Here is a 25,365-nt window from a genome sequence, read left to right as displayed (position 1 = left end):
TCCCGGAGGCATCCACCACCTCCCTCCCGTCACGGTGCCTGCAGCCGCGGCCGGACGTGGGCAAGACGCGGGCGGCGATCGTGACCGGGGGCGGCCGCACGGCTGGGCCGGAGGGCACCCTCCATCCGTGGGGCACTCCGGAGCACCCACCCAGGAGAGGCGGAGAGTCGGGGAGTCGGGGTGTCCTCCTCCCCGGAGGAGCCGCCGGCGGCGGGGCTCATCCTGAGCATCCAACCGGGCCCCCCGCGAACCCCCCGCCGCCGGCACCACCCCGTGGGGCTGCCCCTGCCCTTCCCGCCCCTCGGCCGCCGCCCGGGCCGTACCTGCAGCGCTCCCCGGGCAGCGGGAGCGGGACGGAGCCGCCGCCTCCTCCTCCTCCCGCCGCCGCCGCCGACGTCACCCGAGCGCGACCGGGCCCGCCCCGCTGCCGGCCCGCCCGCCCCGCCCCGGCGGGGCCCGGCCTCGGCTCCGGCGCCTCAGAGCGCGGTAGGGAAACGCAGGTTGGAGCGTTCGTGAATTTAAACCATTCCTGCAATTCTCACCCCGAACTGCCGCGACTCCGCTGACAAACACATAACAACACCTGGGTGCCAGAAAGCAGTGAGCCACGCTGGGCCCGAGCGGCGGCAGGCGACTGCAGCCTTGGCACCGTCTTTGCAAACAAATAGACCAACAGTACACTGTTCCCCCTCTTAATTCATGTTTTAATAAAGGCTTCGAAAAATACATATCAAAATGCAACATTAATGTGATTCAAACACTACAAATTCCATTGAACAAAGGCAGGGAAAGGGGAAAGAGCTGAGCTATTACTCAGAAAATGTTTTTATCATTGAAAACGCTACATTACAAAAAAAAAAAAAAAAGGGAGGAGGAGGCGTTTAGGCGAGACAGTGCGAGAGGGGAGAATGGCAGAATCTCCTGTCAGGAAACAAATTTCCTGTTAGGAAAAATGCTGAAGCTAAAGTTTGGCCATTGGCCAGTTTCCAATTTAAATACCTTTTTGGACCTCAAAGGTCAGTTCAAAGAAACTCTAAACTGAAACAGAACATCTTAATGCTTTTCAGCTCTTCTTTGTGAAAAATCTTTCACATAGCTTTCATTTTCTTTTGAAAGAGATTATAATTTCAAAATGGTCAAGGATGGGTATCATTTCCTCTCCAGCAATATCTGAAAACCAAAACAAATGAGAAGGGATGCACTCTGAACAGTTAAAAAAGACAGCTGCAAAGACAGATTTATCTATTCTGCATGATATAAAGTTGAACCCAGTAGGAACACCAGTATAAACATCATTTGAAGTGCCTGAAATCAAAAGATCAAATTATTGAAGTCAATAGCAAAAAAGTGCTCTTGAAAATGATCCCTCAATCATACCCGGAATACTACAAAACAAGGCATATCATGGCTATTGCCTTGGGAAGTTTGTTTAATTTTGAGAATTTACATGATGTGGCCCTTAGGCTATGACTAAGTCTCTGGAGATTTGGAGTTCTTATTTGTTATACTGAGAATTTATGCTTGAAAAGAGGGCAGAGTGAAGTCCTCATATTTTCCTTTTCTTCTTTTTTGTAAAATGATTCTGAAGTGAAATCAATTTCTGGAAGTCCCATCCTTCACTGAAAAGAACAGCAGTAAGAAAACCAGTTATTAACCAAGCTCATACCACAATTCCTGACCCCAGAAGAATATTTTTCATTGGAACAAGACCCCTGGTATTGGGCATTTCTTCTGAAAGAGAGAATGACATTTTCTTTTAGAGATGCCCAGCTGGATAACTGTTTGTTTGGTTTTTTTTTTTTTGAAAAACAGAAGTCCTTCAGCAAAAAAATATTTCTAGACAAGTATGCTTGAAAACATACATACCTGCCTGGCCTGATTCCTCTACAAATACAGTGCCTGATCTTCAGCTCTTTGTAACTGTACTTGCAGCATGACTAATCATTATTGAGTTATTCGTGGACAAGTTAAACATTTAAAAATATCATCTGGTTTGGCACTATATTCAGAAAACACATCAGCAATCAGAGCCAGGGCACATCTTGTTACCCATTCTTTAAGCAAATACTTTGGTAATTTCATTCCAAAATTTTGGAGTAACAGGATTCTAAGTCCCAACGGTACAGTTGCTATGCTATGAAATGTCATGCTTTCCAGCTCAAGTGGCAGAATTAGAAGCATTCAGGGTTTCACCATTAGAAACATTCAGAGTTTCACATTAGATCAATCTGGTCCCACTGACATACAGGACTCAGCTGTATTTATATATCATCTTTTCAGAAATTTACAGTATATAAGAGTTAAAGACAAAATCAGCCAACTTACCTGAACACTGAAGCATTTTCCATTCCTTCTGAAACTGGTCTCTTAATGCTTTTATTTTATTTACTTTTTCTTGGGTAGGAGGTACATAAATTCCAAAGGGAGGTGTAGAAGCACCCACTAATGCTTTGGCTACACTTTGCATTAAACTTATCTCTGTGTCCTAATTAGGAAGAAAAAATAACCCTATGAACCAAGCTCTCTTTGCTTCAGTGATACATGAAATATTCTAAAACAAGCTTCTATAATTCAATTGCTAGCATTAGTAGCAAGAATGAACAACCTCCCCTTTTCAGATAAAAATGTGTTCAAATGGAGGTTTTTTTCTGAAAAATGTAAATTAATCTTCATCTGTTGTAAAACTTGTTTCTTTCAAATGGAGAAATAATCTCACTTTTCCATTTATGACTGAAAAGAAATAATGCTGGGTTAAGGACAGAAAATAAGGACAGAAATAATGCTGGGTTAAGGGGAGCATGGAGCTTGCTTACTTCATTGCCTCATTTACTTTCTGCAAATGGAAAATAGTAATGTATTTTGCTTATTCCAGCAATTTACTCTTTTTGACTTCTAACAGTCTAAATCAGTATCATTTCCTTGCAGAAATTGGATTTGAAATGGTGATGCTATATGAAGAGTAATTTGGAAGACTGTAACACTATTTTGTTTTTAAGAGATAAATGCATTTTTTCAAATACTCTAAAAAGCCATGCACATGCATTAGAAAAATCATGATCCTGTCACGGAACTACCTGCAGAGTACCAATATAAAAGTATCTATCCTTTTTTTTAACATGTATGCCTAATATATTTTTATTGTCTGAGTTTACACTTTAGAATATCAGTAATTCTCTCCATTTCATACTCCTAATTAGTAGTGTGTAAATACATTATTTTTGGATACTGCATATCAATGTACAAATTATTTTAGCTTAGCCAATTTATGTATCAGCATTGTAAATTAAAACAAACAACACTTGAGAAAACTACAGAATAAATTATGTCAAAAATCCACTTAATTGGAAGCTTAATGAATATCATGGGGAACAGATTAGAATAAGCATACATGAACAATTTTTGTTGTTTCTCACTGAAGAAGAACTAGAAGGCACAAAAGTAATCAAAAGTTACTGTTACATAGATCACACAGAGAAACTGTGCTACAACCACAGGATGCCAGGAGAGGCCAAGAGTGGAAATTGAGTTCTTTATGTGATTAGACAAATTCATGGAAGATACATTCACTGACACTGATCACTGCTCTGGATACAGCCTCCAACTTCTAAATTCAAGCATCCTTAATGTGGTAGCATATGGAAAAAGCCTAGGAAAAGTCCCTAAATTTTCATTTTCTTTCCCATGCTCTCTACCTGAAACACAAAGCTGGGGTACTCTGGCCCTCAATTATGTATTATCCCAATTAAGTTCACTTGAAGGATATGTGCCCTTCTGATTTGTGTTCTGCAGGCTGGAACTTGTGTGTGACAAAGCACAGCACCCAGGAGAGGAGAGGAAATTTATGACCAGGAAATGTCATAAATGTGCTTTCAATCACATTTGATGGAAAGGGGCCAGTTGATTTAACAGACAGGAAGTGTCTCTTTCCAGGAGAAAAGTGAGCAGTGGATCCCAGATAAAAATGGAAGTTGTGGCAAACTGACAGAACATCTATGGTCCACACACATAACCATGGGTTATGCCTTCCATTCATGCCTCATCTTCTCCACTGCAGGCTGCAGCAACTGCCTACAGCTCGGTGTGCAACTGCACCTTGTCTTGTTCTCAGAACAGACAGAACCCTGGGCAGTTTGTGCTGTGAGTTCAGGGGTACCAAAGAGAGCATAAATACAGCCAGTATTTTGTACTGGGAGGCTGGAAGCAGTTCCTGCCAGCATCTCTGCCAGACAATTTGAAGTACCATGGCTTAGCACCACTTCTTACCTCAATCACAACAAAAACTCGAGACTCAGCCAACCCTCGTAGTAAAGCAACAAGCAGAGAAATCCCACTTATTCCAAGGTTCCTGTTTGGTCCAACAGCTATTACTGTTAGGTTTGGTTGATAACTATATGCTACAGGAAGAATGAATCCAAGCACAGCAGAAAAGAAATCATTTCCTCCAGCATCCTTTAACAACAACAACAAATTGGTTAGCACAAATATAAAGCCCCAAATTTTTAGACAGAAAACAAAACAGAAAGGTGACTCTCATAAACCTTTTGATTGGTCTAGGAAACAAGATACTGATTTATTTTCCCAGCAATTTTTATATTAAACATGCAAGATTATCCATCTTTTCCTTTCTTTGCAGTGTATCTTTGCCTTGCTGAAGATGAACTGCAGTAACTATGGAAGGTTTCCTCAAACCTATGCATTCTAATACACCCTAAAACTCTGAGAAGGAGTAGTAACCTCTCAAGGGCAAAAAAAGGAAAAAATTTCAAAGCTCCAAAGTGGAGTAAGGGGTGTAATTCTCAATGTAATTTTATAAATTTCTAAATATATTCTATTATTTCTGTTAACAAAATTATTCTCCTATGTTGTTCCTAGAAAGTGAATCTTACCTCTTTCCAGTTTAGAGAAATATAGTGTTTGCAGCTGGTCTTTCTAGACTGTTCTTTCTCACAGATGTTTATGACAAGCATTTTTCTGTAAACAAAAATCCCACTTGAGTATTTAACCAATTATTTCCCAATGGAATAAAAATGGGATATTTTCTTTCAGCATTCTTTAAATACTAATTCATAAAACAGGAGCAAATAACTATTTGCATTAGTATATTCTGAAAAGTAAACAATTAAAACTGAAATCCTTTTAATGGTATTTTTAAAAAGATGATTAAAGACTATTGGCAAATTACTTTCAAGAAAAAGGGGAGGTAGAAAAAATTATATGTAAGTAAAGAAGACTTTCAATAAGGAACTGTGCATCAGCAATATGTGCCTCCTGAAGTTATAGGGGAGATAGGTCTCCTATTTAATTAACAATTGCTTGATTTATTACGTTGTATTTTCAATAACAATCTCAATTTCAATAAATACAGAAGGATTATACTTCAAACCTACCACCAAATGCATGAAATAGCATTTAGAGACAATAATTTCTCTTTGAAGATGTATTTGGGGATGTTTTGTATTATGTCTCGAGCTAAACTTCATAAATGTCAGCTCATGACTGGTTCCTTAGTGCAGATTTCATCACACATATAAACACCTATGAACATTCAGAAAGCCCTTGGCACTGTACCCCCTAACGTAAAGGAAGGCCTCACCCATCTTCTGTGTTTGGTATCATCTGCATGTCTCCAACAAATACACAAAGCACTCTGCAGGAAACAAAAATTTGCATATATTTACAACTGATTTTTTTTTTCAGTTAGTGCGATTTGTATAAAACTTTGTGTGTAGATTAGAAGCATTAAAAAAAACGTATACTGAATTTGGTCCATTAAGAGTAGAAATAAAACACATTCAGAGCAGCTCAAGGGAACCTCATTTCCTTCATCAAATACTGGGGAGGAAAAACAAAAATCAAGAAATTGTCCCCAGGTCAAAGCCAATTGAAATCTGACAAAGGAAGTGTAGGCTAGCACAGCCATCATCCTTGCAAATATTTTACCTTTGGAAAGGCAAAAGGTTGTTGCTGGTGTACACACTGTTACCTGGATTACATGTTGAAAATGCTATGCATGTGGGCATGCTATTTATTTTAAAATCAAGGTTTCACAGGCAATTTGCCATATTTGCCACATTTAGTATTTGATTTTAACATGTTGTCAAAGGGCTCTAAATGCAAACATACAAATTCACCTTTGAAATCCAAAATGAACAGAATGTCTTAGTGCAACAGCAGCCGAAAGAGCAGCTGTGGGTGATGCTGCAATTCCATTACACACCTACAAAATAAATTTTTCATTCAGAATCCATGCTGCAAAAGATCATGTCATTTTTTAAGTGTAACAGCTATATTAATTATTTTCTACAGAAAGACCATATTTGATTATTATACTGCACTATTATTTCAAAAGTATGGTGCTATACCAGAAGGCAACTGTAAAAATAACTTTTCCAGAGGAAGGATGTGTTTACTGGGTCTCTAGAATAGTCTGCAAACTGTGCAGAAAAATACACCCTATGAAAAGGAGGTTGTTCCTGAATATTTTGACTCTTCCTTTAACCTAGGCAAGCTATTCTTTTCTGGAAAATACAATTGCCACAATACTCAGTCAACCCTTGAGTGTTCATTTGTGGTGTGTGCTTTGAACTCTACATAAAAGCTAAGCAAAAAGATGTATTTCCCCCTCATTCCTCCTCTTTGTCAGCACAAAAAGTTAACTTACACCTGCAACTCATTAGAAGTTCTACTTCTATTTACCGGTAGCCATTTCTTAAAATCTATTTATAGGCTGTGTGCAGTTTATAATGTCAGAAATTTGTCCCCGGGATCTTCACATGTGACTTCCAAGAGCAAGATATCTTGGAAGAAAGAGGCCATTGTGGTAGTTACTCTTCCTTGTAGGTCTGGTACCTTAAAGAGAGCTTTTCATTCAAAGGAAGAGAGACTTATTATGATGCAATATTTTAAACTTGTTTCCAGTTCTTCTCTGCTCATCCAAGTTTTTACACATAAATATGAAGATGTGCCCTCTAAGCCTGCCCTCTCTTAATTCCTGACCCTGCAAGATTCAAAAGATTGAACTAGAATTACTCGGTTCAGATTCAGAGCATTCAGCAGAGCTGTTGAAAACACCACTAAAGAGTATGTGTGTGCATGCACATGTAAGTCAAAATTTACTGTGTAAACTTTGCACATTAAGACATGAAAAATATTGGCATTTCTTCAGATTTCTACTGTTCCTTACTGGTTCTTGATACAGCAACCTCTGCTCCCCTTAACTGGATGACTTAATAATGCCTGTCTCCCCCGTGAGTCTGAGAGCAGTGAGTAGGCTCTTAGGGACTCATTCTGTGACTACCTACAGAAAGTCTGGACAATGAGTTGCCCAGAGATGATTAGAAAGATGGATTGGGGTTAACAGCTATCCCTAAATAGTCCTTTTCTCATCTTGCATGCCCATTCTCATAGCCAAACACATTGTAGCTGAGATTAGTGGACTTGGGAGATAAATAGTAACTAGTGTCTGGGTAACGATATAGTAGAAGCAAAAAATCAAAGGAATCCCACTCCACCCCCACCCCCAAGACCAAGGCAGTATCTTATTACCTCCTTCTTAAGTATTTTATCTAGGATCACAAATGTACTGCCAAGAGAGAGCAAAGTTTTGTCTTCTTTCACAAGGTCTGCATAAAAGCCACTGTAAAATAAATTACATTAAGAAAAACTAGGTTAGAGGCAATACTGTCTGCAAAGGGAACACTGATAAGGTGCTTTGCAGTTAGTGTAAATGAAGTACATTTTGTATAGGTGCTACACTTTGATTCTCAGAAACCTGCTCTAGCAGGAAGATGACAACACCGGTGCCTGACAGTCTTCATCTCCCTAAAACTCTCTCCATTCTGCACTGGAAAGAAAACAAAAATGTCTGATGCTATTCAGGAAACAGAATTCTCTCTAAATTAGACAAAGACAAGACCAAACATTGCATTTCTCAAATCAGAGCAGTTTGGTATTTTTTCCAGCTAGAAGTGAGTACAGAGCTTTAAGACAGCTTCCTACCAAAATCTCTTTCTAAATTAATACATTCACATTAGCTGTCCTATCTCTACTGAAAGAGTTATAGAGAAAAAGTATTCTGATTATTTAAAGGATTTCAGGTTATGAGTGCTATACAACACAAATGTCTATTTATAAAGGAAGAAATTCTGGCTGTAACTGAGTAGACTAAGGCCAAAAAGATGGCCATGGCAGGCACAGAGCTAGATGACAATCTGTACAGAGACCTCTCATCCTCTGTGGAAAATAAAATAAACAGGACCAACCTGACAAGAGCTTTTATTTCTGTTTCGTCCATTTCCTTCACCAGCTGAACATGTTCAGGAAGAAAATGTTCTGAACCTTCAGAGCCAGTTGTTGCTGTTTTGATGGGAGGCACTGGAAATAGAATATTTTTCATGTGCAATTCCAAAAACTTTTCTACTTTGACAGTGTTGTTGTTGTTAGTTATCTGAGATTCATCTTCTGTGGAGGGATTTGAATTAGCCTTCTTTGGTAAGTGTGATTTGGTGCTCAAATTTTGTAAAAATGATGTATCTAGAGGAAAAGAAAGATGGGTTTCACAGATATTAGCTTCTAAGCAATGTATCAATATTTGGATATAGTTATTCACAAATAGAATACATCAGTTTCATAGCATGCATATTCACTCCCATGCACTAGCTACAATGTTACCTGACACAGATGTTATTTCTTCAGTGCTACTACATTTGTTTTCATCTAGTGAAAGGTCATATATTGTAATGAAGCTTATGCCCCTATTTTTGACAAAGAAAACAGCAAACTCAAACAAAGATATCAAAGTGCTACTTTTTGGCATGATGTTTGCCAGCTTCAGAGAGTTTTTGTTCAGACCAGCTGAAGACATGAAGAAATGAAGCCCCATACTGCTTCATCAGTCACTTGATAAATAACTGCTTGTTAGTCCACTGGTATTAATTTTAATAATTTTCAATTTCTGTATAAATCCATTTATCAATAATATTTGCTTGAATGAAGAGAAACTACCTTCATAAGCCAACCATTTCCAGTAGGGTTTATGTGCTGCTCTCACATTTTGAATAGATTCAACAGCACTAAAAAATAAACCAGATTAACAGTATTAGCAATAATGAAAATCATAAGAGGAATCATAACTTACTTCAACAAAATATCAAAACCAAAAAATCCAACTGAAAATGAGCAAACTTTGATTTCTTCCAAGAATCTAAAACAGAACAAAAGTCGATAGGCACATTGCCTGCAAAGATTAGAGAGTCAAAAAAGAAAAGTGAAGACCACATACAGCATGTACACCCATTTATACATTGAGTGAAATCCCAACCCTGCTGTTGGAGGAAGCACACCTGTATGAGTTCAGGAAAAATTTGTCCTATCAATGTCTTGCCAAGAGATTTTGTCTACACAATGCAAAGATTTAATGAGACTGACTCAAAAGCAAGACAATCTGTTCAGGAACTAAGTAAATCACATACCCTGCTATTCTTTGTGTTGAAGTCTCCTTTTTATTATCACTGGTATTTGCAGCACTATGGGCAAATGGTCCCATTGCATCAGCTATCATACAAACACAATTCAGGTTGTGTTAAATTCAGAAGAAATTCCATGTACTTGCAGATTATTTGTCAGGTGTTCAGGAGCTGGGCTGATATGTTGGATAAGTATGTAATCAACTCTCTACTGACACAGGATGACAGCAATGCGAGATACCACAACTGGTAGAGAAGAAAAAGAGGGCACAGAGGGGTTATGGGATGTGCTAGGAGCAAAATAGGCAGTTTTGCTCCATCAGTTTACCAAATGAAACTCAGCCCACAATCTGTGTATATCCACACTGCTTCCCTGACTGATCCAAGCTCTGAGTTTTAACTAACACAGCCAACTGGGAGGTGCTGCCATTAAAGGGCATGAGGAGCATTTCTGCTAGGAAAAGCACAGGACAGCTACTGAGCTGGGATAAAGATGGAGGACATGGAGATGTGGAGGAGATAATGCAAACAGGTAGAGAGAAAGACACTCTTTACATGTGGGACTGACTCAGGCCCAAGGTTCAGAATGCTTTACTAGGTCATATTCCACCACTGTACACACACAGTCTTAGCGTCTCTAAAAAGAAGTTAGACTTGAAATTTAAGGTACAGCTCTACATAGTCAACTGCTTTTGTACCCCAGAGCTCAATGCTCCAAATTCCAGAAACACAAGAATTCATCAAGACTGGCTTGCATAGCCTCAACTCTCAGTGATGACAGAAAGGTTTGCCCCAGCTATTGCTGTACTGCAGCGACTGAAGTGGCTCTGGGGTCTGAAGCACCAACCCTTGCAGTTGCATACCTTCCCAAATACTGCCTGTAGATAACTGGTATTACCTTGATTACAGCAGGATTATCTCAGCCTCGAGTGAGGTGGATTTCTATAGGATAACAAGGCCTAAGGATAAAATGGCTTATAGTTTTAAGCTATAAGATCTCACAACTTGAAGTAATTTCAGAAACAAAAGTATATAAAACTGTACCTTGAACGACTTTTTAAAAATGCAAGTTATCCAAAGCAGAAAATAATATATTATAAACCACCATATTAAAACTTCAGCAAAATGATCAAAGCATGCATGTCTTTAGTCTCTTTAAAAAACACATTCTAAAATTCTTTATATGCTTACCTTAGACAAGGTGCCATTTCTCCAGTTATTTGAGGTACAGGATCTCCAAGCAAAGTTTTTACAGTCATACACACTGATTCACCCAATGATTTCAAGTGGTATCCACCCTAAAAAGTATTTTGTGTCAACTAAGGGACAAGTACTTTTAATATCTCTCTGAATTTCAACAGAGAAAATAAACTATCCCTTTGAAATGTATCTGTATTTACAGAAACAGAAGATGACATGCAAGTGTATTTAAGTCAATGATTTTTCAATATGAAAAGAGTAACTTAGTGGCCACCTGCTGAACTTCACTGGCATCCCATGACTGAACTCACTTCATCATAGTTCAAGTAACTTCAGAAATCAGTCATTTGCCATAAAAATGCATGCCTTCTCCATTTCCATCTACAACATGCCATCTCCAACAGTCCTTGTGGAAGATTCCTTAGAAGGCAAATGCCATCACTGTCCTCTAAAATGGCTCTACAAGAGAAATCTCCCACAGCCTGGCACTTTTAAGACATGGTTGCCTAATAGTTTGGCAGAATCTGGAGAACAAGATGGATTTAAGACTGGTAGGTGACATGCAGGAAGCCATCTATCACCTATGAAGCAGTCACACCATCTGTGGTAGTTCTGAATGCTTACTTGCACTTCAGCTAATAGACAAAAATATCTATAATAACCTGCTACAGAGAAGGATGATGGAAGAAGGGTCATGCAAAACAAAAGGTCGTGTGAATCAATTAATATACAGTTCACTCTTGAAGTCCCTGTTGGCTGCAATATTTCCACACATTTATTTACTTGAAAAGCCACTATTTTTCTAACATGCAGCAGAAATAAGGAATTGAAGTCTAGATTTCAAAAGGAGAAAACATTTTAATTGTTTAAAAGAGGAATAAAAAAGAGCTCCTATAGAGCCTGCATACAGTCATTAAATCAAAAAAAGAGGGGATTTTCTAAGTGTTCCATTACTAAGTAAGAGTATATTTATGTTAAAAGTTTTATAAAATCTCCTGGAGTAAGATACACTTGTAAAAACATTGGTAATACAGCCTATTCACTAAATACATTTTAATGAGTTTGGGACTGTCAAGAGCAGTAGACTAATCACTGTTCACAAGAACTGAACAGATTTGTGGAAGATAGGTTTTTTTTGAATGATAAGCATATGGCTCCTTTGTTTCAAAAATCTGTAGTGTAAGAGCACTGTCAAATCTTAGCCATTTTTGCATTCCTGGTACTCAAAAGAATGAAAAAAATAAGAAATTATTTTGTTAAGAAGCTTTGCCTCCTAGCTTCTAGTTTGCCCTAAATGGCTCTAATACAAAGACCTGTCCCCTGGGAGTACATTTCAAAAGTCTTTACCTCTAGGATGACACACAGCTTTCCATTGGCTAACTGCATCAGGAAATGGGTAAGGTGGGCAAAAACCTCAGGAGTGGCATTCATCTGACCCTAAACCAAAGAAAAAATTTTAAGAGATGACACCTTGATTCAAAAACACTGGTAAAAAACCCAAACAAACAATCTGACATAGCCAAGTCTGAGATGGAATACCAGAACACTTGCCTCTCATTATATCAAACAGAATGCTGAACCAACTGCATTTAAGGAGGTGAAAAAAAACCAACACAGTAATTACACATATGGGATAATCTGTCTTTAGATGTCTTGTAATATTTAATGAACAAAGGTCACCCTAAAGATTCAAGCATGTATTTTTAGCTTGATCAATGTGAATTTCACTTAGCAATCACAGGATTAAAACAGCAGGAATATTTTCCTAATAGATTCAAGACTGACAACACAAAGACCACAAGTTACTTACTTCAGGGTCACCAATTCCAGAATCATATCCAGATGAGACAATAACCAGATCAGGATCAAACTGTTATAAAAGAGAGACAGTTGCAGCACATCTTTAGGTCCTATTTTCAATTGTAGGGATTAAAACTGTACCATGATCAGCAGCTATTTCAATTTGAACACAAGTAAGGATTCTCCTTGAATACATTACCCTTTTACACTATTTTTGTATGTGCTGGGGAAGTTGCAGAAGATTGTGTTGAATATTTAAAAGCTAAAATGCTATAAATACTATTCAGTTGATCAGGGCAACATCACACCAGCAGAATAAATTTATTAACTGTGCTACTGGCAATTACTGCATTTCTGTAAAATATTCAATGGTACCTGCTTTAGAAACACTCAGGAAGTGCTCTTTGGCACTAAAAAAATACCTCAAAAGCCATTGGAAGCAACACATGGAAAAACGCAGCAAGATAATCTGAATTTCCCATCCCAACCTGAAAAATATGAGAAACACAGGGCATGTTTTCCAGTTGGAATGATAAATTTTCTAAGGTTCTTCAAGACTGTAGGGAAAGATGGGAGAAGTTGAGGATAGATAGGAAAGATGAGGGAATCTTATGAAGTACAGTAAAAAATCCTCTATTTAAGTAAAGTGCATAAATATCGACCATTTTTAATTTTAATGAGCTTCAGTCCTCTGCTAAACAAGGATGGATGATACTGTCTCCTGAAACACTTTTTGATTTGATGGCTAGGCAAGATATTAAAGTAAAAATGAGTGTGTAAATTCTTCTCTCCCTTTTATTTTCAAACATTATCACATTCTGAGCCATATTTTCCCAGCAGACCTTCCCCTGACAGGAAGGATATACACTCTGTAAGACATTTGCCAAGCAAGTGAAGCAGTGCACTTACTCACAAAGTGTTACACAAAGGATGAGATACAAAACTATTGCACTTGCTTTGTTGTGCTGTAAACAATATTTACCTTATTCCAAGGCAAATTTATGTTAAAACCTTTTCCTTTTCCCAGACCAACAGCATCATAATCAGATTCTTTCAGTGATGGCCAGAATTCCTGATGTTCATAGCGATGCCAAGAAAAGTACAAAACACTGAAAATAAAAAAAATAAAAACCCAATTTGACAAAAAGATTGTGGAAATGACTTTATATCTTGAACCTGATGACTGCATGGCCTGAAAGCAAGAAAATAAAACTATCCTATCCTTTCTCCTTAGTTTTCTCAAAGGATTTAGACTGTGAAAATCGGTAGAGTAGGTCCTATGCCAAAATTAACCTAAAAATTAACATGCTAAAAATTACTTATGTCACGTTTCAAAAAAAAAATAAATAAAGCTCACATATTTTATCCAACTACCACTTGAAGACTTTGACTGAGAGATTCATGAAGAGATAACAGATGTACTACCTGAGTAGTGGAAAATCGAGGCAATCATATTGCCTATTTTATTTGTTATTCTTAAAGTAAAAGAGATTTACATTTTATTTTGATTTAGATATTTACTTCTATTTTGTAACAAATGAAAAACAGAGACTAAAATAGCAAGGCTAATGTCTCACAAGATTCTAGTTTTAGAAGTTTAAGAGATCTTATTCTCCAGAAAGGCAAGCAATCTTTAAACAGCTGATATTAAAGAAGAAAAAAAAAATCCTTCAAACCTGGGATCTTCTTCAAATATATATTGAGTTCCTTGCCCATGGTGCACATCCCAGTCAACAATTAGGATTCTGTACAGATCAGTAAAATAAAACATTCAGAGGAAGAGCCTCAGCATCTTAATCTACAGAAGGTGTAAATGAAAAACGTTTTTCTGAACCAAAAGGAACATGACACCAGAAAGCTCTAGACATTAATCTAAACTAGTACAATGTCAAACCCTTGTTTACACATTAAAAGCTTCTCTAGAGTCAACCAAGCACTTACCTCTGCAGACCATATTTCACTTTTGCATATTCTGCTGCAATAGCCACGTTGTTGAACAAACAGAACCCATTAGCTGCATTTCTCTGGCTGTGGTGACCTGGAGGTCTGAAGCAAAATTTTATAAATTATTCACAACAGAAGAGGTTTTGCTAAGTGAAATCTTCCTCAGGTATTTTCTTACCTGACTAACGCCATTCCATTGCGCACTTTCCCTGTCATCACAGCATCCACCAGCTGCAAAGCTGCTCCTACTGCTAGCCTGGCACAGTGGTAAGTGCTCTGAGAAGGAGAAACTCATCAGCTTAAACAAGGCACCCATGAGTGCTTTAGCATCCCAACAGCAAACTGTCCTGACATAATTCTACCCCACTGAAGCTATACTAAGATAGCTGAAACAGAACTTTACAACACAGGCTCCAGTGTGCTTTCCCCTGTGATTACCAGTGATCACCAGAATCTTTATAAGGATGCTCTCTGTGGAGCAGTCAAAAATGTGAGATAGATGTATTGAGTGGAATAACATGGCATCTTTGAAAACAAGGAATGAAACCCTGCAGAAATATAGTACAGAAGACTTTATCTCCATTTCATGGAACAACATTTAAGAGCAATTGTTACCAAAATGTGATTTGCAGGTCACTAATGGTCTACAGTGACATTAAGTGACAAAACTAGAGCTAAAATTTGAGTAGTGCATTATACTGGTGTGATACAATTACAAAATAGACAACAGGACACTTGAGCAATTTAAATTGCAGCATTATACTAAAATAGAAACAGAAAATGACAGTATCATAAATAAATGTGAGACTACATCAGTAGCAAAAAAAGTATTTTTAATCTTCCCCTCCTTAGAAAAATGCCACTCAGGTGCAGTAAGACAAATAGTTGTAACTCCCAAGAGAGGAAGCAGTTTAACATACACACCGGATGAAAGAAAAAAGCATCGTAATTTTCAGAGACCCTTTTCAGCTCCTCCTCATTCATTGTCTGAGTGCTTTTTGCCACTTCCAAGTGCTCTAAACTGCAGGGGAGAGAGATTAACACAACACCTAAGTAAGCAACTATAAACATTTTTTAGAAGTTTACTTGTATTCCTATGTATAAATCAGCATTCATTGTGTAAGACTCCACAGAGTGAGAATGTAGATTTAGTGGAATAGCAGATTCATAATTCAGCACATATGCCATACTCAACATTGTGACACATTTTCCATTGAAATTAATGGAGGCCATTGCATTTTGGAACAGTCTTTTCAAATGGATTAAAATATAATCTGGAGGTATGAGATCTGCTGTTTCATTGGATTAATCTGAATGAAAGTTAAGTTTCAGACCTGTGAACCAACAGGATCTCCTCCTCGCTTCCTTCTCTGATGGGCACATGGACACACCTTTCCACAAGATGGTAACTCCTAAGCTGCTCATAGGAGGATGAAAGTCTTTCTGGCACTTCAATATCACAAATGGGACTAAAAATAAACAATAATTACATTACTGTAATACTATACCAGCACAGGTAAATAATACACTTCATAAAGCCTAGCTTTTAACTCCCCATTTTAAGAAAATTCATTACCCTCAAAGAGAGATACATGAGAGTAAAAATGGAAAAAAAATCTTAAAGTATTTTCTGTTTCAGAACTGAGTCAGAAATTGATTCTAAAATATGTAAGCAAAAATGAATCTTAAAAAAACCCCAAACAAACAATACAATAGCATCATTTTTTGCTTCTTCTCTCACTGGTAAAAAGTTGCAATGCTTAACTACAGACACAGGAATGCTGCAATTAAAAGCCGTAGGTTACAATGAAGGTGAATAGAGGAGAAGCAGGTGTGGGAGAGAAGACAACAATGGATTGTTACTCTGAGCACTGCAAAGGAATTCCTCTAATTTATGAAAATTTAAGTAATATACGAATTTCTAACTGAATGTAATTGACATGTTTCAGCTGAGTGAGTACATCTGCGCACTTTTCCAAGGTCAATGATACTTTAATTTTATAAACAATTTAATTAGCTTAAAACACATTATTTAGGGGGCTACTCAGACACCTCATCCTAACAACTCTTGTTCAGGCCTCCCAGACTGGATGCCTCCAGTTTCTCAAATCCAGTTTCAGATTAGAGTATCTAGATACAAACCGTGAATGAGATATTTTTTTTCCTCTTGGAGGAAAGACTTTCTTTTTACTCGGAAATGACAGGGAGTACTACCAGGTACTTCCTATTACATTTACAAAACATGCCTTTATTTAGTACTGCTCTCACGAGTTCTAATAAGAATCCATTAATAAAAACAACAGCAGTGACTTACTCATTCCAAAGCAGTTTGTGAGTGGTCATCTCCTCATCATAAATCAGCGCTGTTCCTGAAGCCATTGCTACAACCTAGCACAACAAAAACACCAGGACACATATTTCACAGCAGACCTAACTTAAACCAGTTGCTATCACAGTAGATAGTGAGAATATAAGCACAGAGCACACCTGCTTGTATGAACCACTTACTATTACACTAGATAGTGACAATATAAGTACAGAGCATACCTGCTTGCATGACAGCTTTGTACTTTAAACTTTGTACTTACAGAACGAAATCAAAGGGAAACATTAAAGACTCAGATTCTGACAAAAGTGCACCCACCGAAACGGGGTGCGGGCAGGCAGGACTCACAATGACCGAGTGCTCCAGAGCCGGGCGCTGCCACTCGCGCTGCAGGGGCTCACCCGGCTCCCCGAACCCCCGTGCGAGCAGCGGAGGCTCCGAGCCCAGGCCGCCTCCTCCCTCCATGGCACCCACACTTACCTGTGCGGCCGGCCGAACAGCGCGGGGGACAGCTGGAGCTACAGAGCCACGAAGTAGCAACAACAGGATTTCATACACCGCGGCACAACAGTTACAGGGATCTGTCTGGTTTAGAACTTCATCGGTCTCTCACAAACCCCAGAGAGACGCTGAAGAGAGGCAAAGAAGACGACGGGCAGAGAGCGGATGCGAGCGCTCTGCTGCCGGCCGCGGGGCCGCGTACCCTGGGCCGCCGCTCGCCTCCCGCGCAGCCCGGCAGCCCCTCACGGAACCAGCCCGGCCCCGCAGCCTCCCACGGAACCAGCCCGGCCCCGCGCCCGGCCGACGCCTTCCGAGGCCGGGGAGAGCGGGGAGGGCGGGGAGGCGGCGCGTCCCGGCCTGGCTGTGGGCGTGCCGAGCGCCGCCCCGGCCCGGCCCGCCGGGAGCGCGGCTTGAGGCGCGGTTCCAGCGGCGCTGCGGAGCTCCGGAGAGTGCAACTGCTCGAGGGGTTTTAGAGTGGAACTGACCCAAGAGCGAAACACCCCCCCCAGCCCCGGGCTGTGTGGCATCCTCTGGCATAATGAAAAATAAAGTAAGAGCCGGGACCAAATGGGTGACTGCTCCGTTCCCGCAGAGTGGGCCCGGGCGCTGATGCCTCTCCTGCCCGTCCGAGGCGTGCCGGGGCAGCCGGCCCGTCTGTGAACACAGCGTCTTTCATTACTGACCGCCTTTTGTATTGGTTTCTTTTCCTCGCTTTTTCTATTATTTTTTATTTTACTTTTTTATTGGTTTCTTTTCCTCGCTTTTTTCCCAGTTCATGGTAGAAAGTGATGGAACAGCTGTCGTCACATTCAATAACTTGATACAAACCTGCACTTTTGGGGAATGTATCCGAACCCCAGATCATTACAGGTACGAATTTTAAAAATCTACTGCCCATAAGCCTTCCCCTTATTTGTTTCAAGAAAGTATAGTAATAGACACTGTATTATTGAAATAGTTTCTAATTTATGCATTACCACCTGTTACTGTGTTTATTATACACATTTATAAAACTAAAGTCAAGTTCTGTCCATCTTCATGTAGTCTTTAATTTCAGTGTATTGCACTGACCATGAGGATGCCAATCATGTGCTTACTGTATTTTTTTTTAAATGTTTTTATTCCATTAGTTCCCTGCAGATCATTTGGAGAACGGGTAAATTTTATACATTAACTTTTGTAATGTGCTTGAAAATGAAAAGGGACTTTTCAGTAGCAGGGATCTGATTTATGACACCCAGTAACCAAATTTTCTTGCGACTGGGGCCAAACATACCGGGTTAATTATTCTTCTCCTTATTCCACTCTGATTCCGGCGAAAGCGACCAGCAGAGGGCTGCCTCCTTTCAAAGTACTCCAACGGGAGACAATGAAGCAGATTCATGACACGTTAGGCAAGGGAAAGTTTAGGTAACTGGAGAAAATGGTAGAGCAAGTGGTATAGACAAATACATTGAAAGCAGCTGGATTTGAAACTGGTTTATGCTGGGTTTTTCCCATATTACAAATGTTTTAATCATAACTCAAAGAAACATTTTTCCATAGCTGTCCAAGTTCCACCAGGACAAGAGTAGCTGTAACACTACCAAAAGGAAACCTGATAACAAATGTGGTTTGAGTTCAACTTACAATACCATTTAAAAGGAAATGAAAGCTTTATTTTCAACTTATAATACATTCCTATTTACAAGATAGGTTTGGCATGAGAAATATAATCATCTTTTTACAAATAATATGATAAATATTTACAAGCATTTATGTTGTCTCCACTTCTGAGTGGCCAAAGTCAGCTGGGAGTCCTTCCTCTGCCAGCGATAAACCTGTTTTACCAAAATGATGCCCTCTTCAATGTTCCCCACAAGGAGATACACCATGGGACGGTGGGTGGGACTCATCCTCTCTATACATTTTTCATTAATTAGCAGCCACTGTTGTATCATACTCTGGGTTTCGTAGGGCAACAGTGAGCCCTGGGTAATGAATTCCACCTGGCATTCAATGTTATACTCTTGGTCCTCAAATGCTGTTCTCTTCTTGGACAGCTTTACTTTCACTGCTATGGAAAAAGGAAAAGGAAGTGCAAGTCAGACCATTTCTCAAGTGCAATAGAAAACAGTACCAGTGAAAACAGGAAAATTTCTTAAGAATATGTTCATAATTTATGTTGACAGAGTATGGTGAAGCCTTTTCCAGCTAAAGTTTAAAACATTTTTGAAAAATAAATTTTATGTAGTAAAAGGTTTTTTTCCATTGAATTATGTGACTAGGAAAAAATATTTTCACAAGTGTAATTTATTTTTACCATCACCATGTTATGTCAAACTTCAAGTAATTACATATTGTAAGCTGTTGGTCTTATTCTTGTATGACAAAACTGCCCAGCAACTGCTCAAGCAATTTTCCTGAAACTCGTCTTGTCCATGTGTGGAACCCCTAGGCAAAAATGGCTTCTTGATACCACCCTTTTAGATATTCCCTTTTCATTAGAGGCACTACCTATCCCACTTGACTCCATCAACACTTTTTAGCATGACATTTGTCTGTATTTCTTGATCTAATGCCAACCAAAGTTGCTGAAAGTCCTTGCACTGCCATCAAAGACTTTCCAGGAAATCTCTAGGGCAAACTCCACTCATCACTCCAACAAGACAACAGGAGGTAAGAATTCCTTCTACTGATATGATTTTCTGAGTCTCCTTCTCAGTAAGTTAGGTATCACAAGAAAACTCATTCACAAAAGTAGCAAAGATACACCATATACTGGTAAAACACTAAAGCTTTACTTTCTGCTTAAGTGCTAATAAAAGGCAAACTTGCTTATTTGGCTGCTTTTGACAGAAATATTTTCCATAAAGCATAGACCAGAACAGCTATTTGGCTGGAAAACAGATCATTGATAAATCTTTCATGCACAATAAATCCTCCTTATATTTAGATTAGAAATAACTTATTCTGAAAATCAACCTAAAGCTAAATTAGCAGCCAAACTCTTAATCCTTTGAAATCCCTGCAGAAACTGTCACTAATTGTAATCCTACTTTTAAAGCGTTTGGAAGAAGAGTTGTTAGTCTCTCTAACAGCAGGTACATTAGCAAGGACTTACCAAAGTTACTGTCACAGAAAACTTCAAGAACTCTTTTGTGTGTAAAGAATTCCTCCACTGCTGGGCAAGTCTGGCAGGTAGGCTTTGGTAGGACTGATAAGAAATTTAAAAGTCTCATTGTTATCTTTTAGAATAATTAGTTGTAATTTTCTGCTGCCAAAGCTGAGAGCCCACTGTTTAACCACAGAAATGACAGAGAAAATACACATCAAATACAGGGCCAGTGATAATAGGTAAAAAGTCAACAGACTTCTCTGAAAACAAGGCTGGAGATGAAAAGGAGTTTCATTTTCCATGCTCATTCAGCCCTTGTTCTGACTGACAAGATCAATTATCAGCAACAAATAAGGTAACAAATACAGTATAATTTTTAACACAACTGCAGTGGGTGGTAAGGGGTTAGATGGCTGATTCTGTCAGTCCCTCTGGGATCAGCTGCACTAAGCCTGTGAATATACATGAATTTGGGTGTGCTAGCAGCAACTTAACCGTACTCTTTTCCATTGAGTTAGTAAATGTGAGTGCATTTGAAGATTTGAACATTTATGCCAAGATAACTCATGCTTCTTTAAGGAAAATCAGATAAAATCATCCCAATTTTCCTAAGCTAACCTGAGAACCAGTTTGTTGTACACATAAAAGCATCTGTGATAAGGGCCATAGATAAGTCTGTAATGAGCAATTCCAGCGTGGTGTGTTCTGTGTTTGGCAGTGCCCAGAGCTGTGCAGGGTGGCGGTGCCTTCCTCCACAGCACAGCCCCTTCTGACTCCAGCCCTGGGGCTCGCTGCAGTTCGCAGTGCCAGCGGTGGCACCCTGCCCATCCACACGGACCCTGGAGCAGGACAGCCACGCCTGGCTGCAGTGACAGAACACAGAGCGTCTGTCCTGGGAACAGCGTCCCAGGAACGCGGGGCACGGCCACCCTCCCCTCAGCGTCCCGAGCTACCTTTGTGCAGGTGTTGATAGTCCTTGGAGAGAGGTGCCAGGCACGTGTCCTCGTCGCCAGGGAAGCGGTCGCAGTCCAGGCTGGCCGGCCAGGGCTGCCCCTGGCACAGGAGCACGGGGGCGCAGCTGGCACGGACAGCAGCACACATGCTCCTGCAGGGATGGATGAACCTGTGTGCGAGCAACACCAGGCTGAGGCAGCGCAGGGGTAACAGAAACTATTGCAACAGCGATTCCCGGGCAAAGTACAGCATCCTTGCTGACATTTAACATCCTTCAGTAATAATATCATTCCAGAAGCAGCAGCTGTGAAAATTATGTAAGCAGTCTGTGTGTGGACTGAGCTTACAATATTTAGTTATGATTTTAAAAATGCATTTATGACAACCTGAGAAAAGCTTCAGTATAAGCCTGATTCTATTCACTGTAGGTGCTAAATGAATAAGAATAAAGTTCAGCTATAACAAAATAATACATCATATCCTTTGCCAATATCATTCATATTCCCAAGGCAAACTAAAATTGAAGTGGAACAAGTTTTCGGTACTTTTTTTTTTTTTCTGATGTATACAAAAAAGCTAACAGAATTACTTCAGAAAAAGTAGAGATCACCTTTAGATTATGATAAACATTCATTTGATTTCATTCCTGTTCTGGCAAATAAAGGCTGGAGTTTTGTACTGTGCTGTGATACTTACGTATCTAAACAGATGGGTGCAAACAGGGAGCACAGGAACGTCCTCACGTGAGGGTGACAGTCTGTGTTTACAAGGTGCTGCCAGGTGCTGGATTTTTGGATAACTTCTGACATGCTTGTGTGTCCCATCAGGTTGGGAAGTCTCATTTCAGAGTATCCAATCTTGTGGCACATGCCCATCTCCTTGGGTATCACTACGCATTTCGTGGATAATCCAATGTCCAAGGCTGTTGCCACCCTTAAGAAACCATTCACGGCAAAAACAAGTATTTCTGCAGTCAATAACATCTTCCAGTGACTCCTGGGCTGCTGAACAGGGAGCTGTCAAACCACTCAAGTGCAGAGGCATGCTGAAAACCTTGTGGCTTATATATCCCAAGAGCTTAATGAACTCTTGGTTATCAACTGCTTATCAAATCACTCGAGACAAGACCAGGTCTTATTGCCTAATCAAGGGATTGTTGTGACAGCCAGGGAGGTGGAGAAAAAGTATAGATGTATGTTCCCCAAGGACACTGATTTGGAAGAGCCTTTCTCACATCCCACGGTGTCAGTGGCTGCAGCATGCTAGGTAGCATATTAAACTTTGACACCTGGAAGGCTCACTGTGCTTTCAAAAACAAATTAAGAGATCCCCCAGAAAAAGGGTTGGGCAGACATGCTGTCTCCTGGGGCTTCTGTGTCTCCTTTGTTTTCAGACATTGCTGACATGACAGAAAAAAACAGCCCAGATTGACTTATCAAGTGAAAATGTTTTGCTTGTGCTAATGGCCCATGTCTCTTCTACAGTTTTACAATGTAGAAGAGGCACTTTCTTTTGTCAAGCACTGTAAAAGAGACAGACATCTGCCATTAACCAAGTATTTTGACTGGAAATTTGGATTACTATTCTGCGACATGCTAAAGGCCTCGACTGCTCTTAATTTTAATAGACACCTAAAAATATAGAATTGAATTTGTAGCACTGTTGTGGCTATCAGTATTTATTCAGGAAAAAAAGCAGTTACACATTTTTATTATTTTGAATGAAGCTGTCTACATTTAAAAATGCTCAAATAATGCAGCATTTAAACTATTTATTAATAAATTGTAATTATATTAAAGTGTATATGAAAGCAAATTATACCAGATGTGTACTTTTCCTGTTCATAGCACCAAAAAATGGTGTTATCACTGTTAGTACAGCTCTTTGCTATAGAGAAGTTGGGAACCAATTAAGATGAAAAAGGATCTGAGTAATGCATGGTTTACCTATTATGAACAGAAAAGTCAAATTATGAATTTAAAAAGCTGAAGATCTAAACAAATAAATAAAAATAAAAAATCTCTCTTTTGTAGAGATTTTTTATTTGGTACTTTTTTTCCAGTAAGTTATGGGTGTTAATTTTTATTTCCACACCTGGTTACATGATTTATTAGCAGAAATGTTTAGCTATTAATAATTTGTAGGTGGATCTACTGTAAAATATCTGTCTTGGATATTAGGCTAAAATAAGTATATTCATAATAGCGTATCATCTAGAATTACTGATGCTTGATTGAAATACATTTCTTCAGAAACTATAGCTTTTTGTGCTTATACTGAGATGTAGCACACTTAGACAATGCATCACACATAATTTACATGGTTATAATTAAAGGTTAGGTTACTAATCCTAGCACCTTTGAAACCAAAGACAACCCCTACTGATTCCTCCTTAGCTGCCTTCTTTACTCTGAACTACTAGTAAAATTACAGTATCTGTTTAAATAAGTAGAAAAAAAAGACAGCATGCAAGGTCTCAGGAACTAAAAATGTATTTAACACAACTGTCAGTTTTTCTTCTCATGCTTTGTTGCCATATGGTGGGTTTTTTTCCCAGCAAATGTGGCTTCTCTGTATCCCTTACCTCACCTCAAGGCAGAGGAACTGAATACCTAACCAGGCTGACTTAGGCCTGATGATAGCTTCCCTTTGACAGGTGCTCCATGTATGTCTTGGGAAGTTAGAGCCTGCAGTAAGAGTCCCATCCTTGCTAAATCTATGCAGGTATGTCTGCAGGGCACAGCTTCACACAGCTCCTCCTGCTCCCATTTTGCAGTGAACGACTTCACAAAGTTGTTTAACCCGAGGAGAGGCAGGTCTAGGCTGAGCCAACTGCACAGGCCTTTGTCCTGTAATTTTATTAAAGTAATCAAATTCCTCTTTGTCTCCAGTGATATTCTTTTGTAATACTTCTCTCGTCTGGTTGCTATCTGAAAGTAGGTGGCAAGATCCCCGATGAAAGAAGCATGTGGAGCATGGTATGACATGCAGATTTCTAAATGGTATGAAACATAAAGTAAGAAAGAGTATTTGGTCTCTCAATAATTTAGATGTTTTTCTCTGTGTTTTTTTCAGGGACTGTCTCACAACCTACAAGAAAGCCTGATTCATCTTAAAACCTGACCCAGCATTGTTTCTTGCCAGGCTTCCCAGGGAGGAGGTCATTTATGAGCCCTGTGGAGCTGTGCTTTAAAGTATCTTTTAGTCCCTTAAAGGTATCCAACTATCTTTTGATGTTCTGCTTTTGGAGAGCTGACTTTTGGTAGAGTCAAGGGCTGAAGAATTGTCACCAGTTTCAAGAGAAAAACATCCCTAAATGCTTTTGATGGATGCCCATGACAGTACTGGGTCCAAGGGTGGCATGAAGCGAGATCATTATCCATAATTCAGTAATTTTGGATAGCCATCTTCTGTCAGGAACCATTTATGGGAGGTTGTGATTCTCTTCTGGAAGTGTCTTGGTTCAAGTGGGTCAAATTTCTTACCCTGTACTATTTTCAGTGTCATAATTTATTAAGAAATTTACCAATTTAAGATCCTTTTCACTCCTGGGTCACTTTTAAGTAAGGGACAGTGCTTCAGTTCAGGCTCAATTATTTTCATGTTCTTCATGAGCAGATGAGCAGATGTTACCTTTGAACTTGGTTTGACAGGAAGCCTTTATAATTTTAATTTTAGCAGGAGTCTTGCAGAACAGTTATTAAAAGTGAGCATGCAGAGTATGTTGCCATTGGCTGGAGAGTGCTACAGGTCAGCAGATGTTGGCAGAAGCATGACCTGCAGCACCCATGTTGCTGTGCCATAAATTCTTTTTTTTTTTTTTTTTTGCAAACAGCTGCTCATTTCATGGGGAAAAAACCATGAAGCAAATATACACACAGATTGATTTTGTGAACACAGTAAACTGTTTTATTGTTGCCACGCTATCTAAACCTTCAGATTGCACAAAAACTGGTGGCTCAGCATTTCTGTTTGGAGTGATATATGTCTGTAGAGGGTGTTTGAACAAAGACTGACTAAAGTGAAAAAAAAATATTATCATGGCAATTGCAGTGCTTGCATACAGTTAGAGATCTCAA

The 25,365-nt window shown here is 39.3% G+C and overlaps 2 protein-coding genes across 2 annotated transcripts in view; both read right to left on the bottom strand.

Annotated features, from left to right (window-relative positions):
• Nucleotides 1–17,574, bottom strand: part of TUBGCP6 (tubulin gamma complex component 6) — a 40,178-nt gene extending 22,604 nt beyond the window's left edge. Inside the window, exons 1-20 of the mRNA XM_071423807.1 lie at nt 17,215–17,574; nt 16,723–16,796; nt 15,743–15,877; nt 15,333–15,429; nt 14,587–14,684; nt 14,406–14,510; nt 14,141–14,209; nt 13,447–13,573; nt 12,887–12,952; nt 12,475–12,534; nt 12,012–12,101; nt 10,656–10,762; nt 9,004–9,071; nt 8,262–8,532; nt 7,546–7,636; nt 6,132–6,217; nt 5,594–5,647; nt 4,887–4,971; nt 4,264–4,449; nt 2,326–2,485 (exon numbers count right to left, since the gene is read on the bottom strand). Of these exons, the coding sequence (XP_071279908.1) occupies nt 2,326–2,485; nt 4,264–4,449; nt 4,887–4,971; nt 5,594–5,647; nt 6,132–6,217; nt 7,546–7,636; nt 8,262–8,532; nt 9,004–9,071; nt 10,656–10,762; nt 12,012–12,101; nt 12,475–12,534; nt 12,887–12,952; nt 13,447–13,573; nt 14,141–14,209; nt 14,406–14,510; nt 14,587–14,684; nt 15,333–15,429; nt 15,743–15,877; nt 16,723–16,787 (2,020 nt within the window). The 5' untranslated portion in view covers nt 16,788–16,796; nt 17,215–17,574. The remainder of the gene's footprint in view (nt 1–2,325; nt 2,486–4,263; nt 4,450–4,886; nt 4,972–5,593; nt 5,648–6,131; nt 6,218–7,545; nt 7,637–8,261; nt 8,533–9,003; nt 9,072–10,655; nt 10,763–12,011; nt 12,102–12,474; nt 12,535–12,886; nt 12,953–13,446; nt 13,574–14,140; nt 14,210–14,405; nt 14,511–14,586; nt 14,685–15,332; nt 15,430–15,742; nt 15,878–16,722; nt 16,797–17,214) is intronic.
• Nucleotides 17,575–18,888: 1,314 nt separating this feature from the next.
• Nucleotides 18,889–22,269, bottom strand: LOC139588720 (secreted frizzled-related protein 2-like). Its single transcript, XM_071424326.1, has 4 exons — nt 21,983–22,269; nt 21,286–21,455; nt 20,339–20,431; nt 18,889–19,291 (listed from the first exon to the last, which is right to left on the bottom strand). Exons 1-4 carry the CDS (start codon nt 22,267–22,269, stop codon nt 18,981–18,983), a joined length of 861 nt encoding a protein of 286 aa, XP_071280427.1. The 3' UTR covers nt 18,889–18,980.
• Between the last annotated feature and the right edge of the window lie 3,096 nt (nt 22,270–25,365).

This window comes from Agelaius tricolor, unplaced genomic scaffold (assembly GCF_023055355.1).
Source record: "Agelaius tricolor isolate 1412-34295 unplaced genomic scaffold, bAgeTri1.0.p SCAF_3, whole genome shotgun sequence".
NCBI classification, from domain to species: Eukaryota; Metazoa; Chordata; class Aves; order Passeriformes; family Icteridae; genus Agelaius; species Agelaius tricolor.
The sequence above is the reverse complement of the archived record's forward strand: the minus strand, read 5'-3'. Positions and strand labels throughout refer to the sequence as shown.

Excerpts from the sequence above, each read along its gene's own strand:
- LOC139588720 (XM_071424326.1), bottom strand. The coding sequence starts at position 22,269 with ATGTTATTGACTGCAGAAATACTTGTTTTTGCCGTGAATGGTTTCTTA. Across the intron at positions 20,432-21,285 it reads CTATCAACACCTGCACAAAG|TCCTACCAAAGCCTACCTGC; the intron begins GTAGCTCGGGAC and ends ATTTCTTATCAG. Across the intron at positions 19,292-20,338 it reads TTTCTGTGACAGTAACTTTG|CAGTGAAAGTAAAGCTGTCC; the intron begins GTAAGTCCTTGC and ends CTTTTTCCATAG.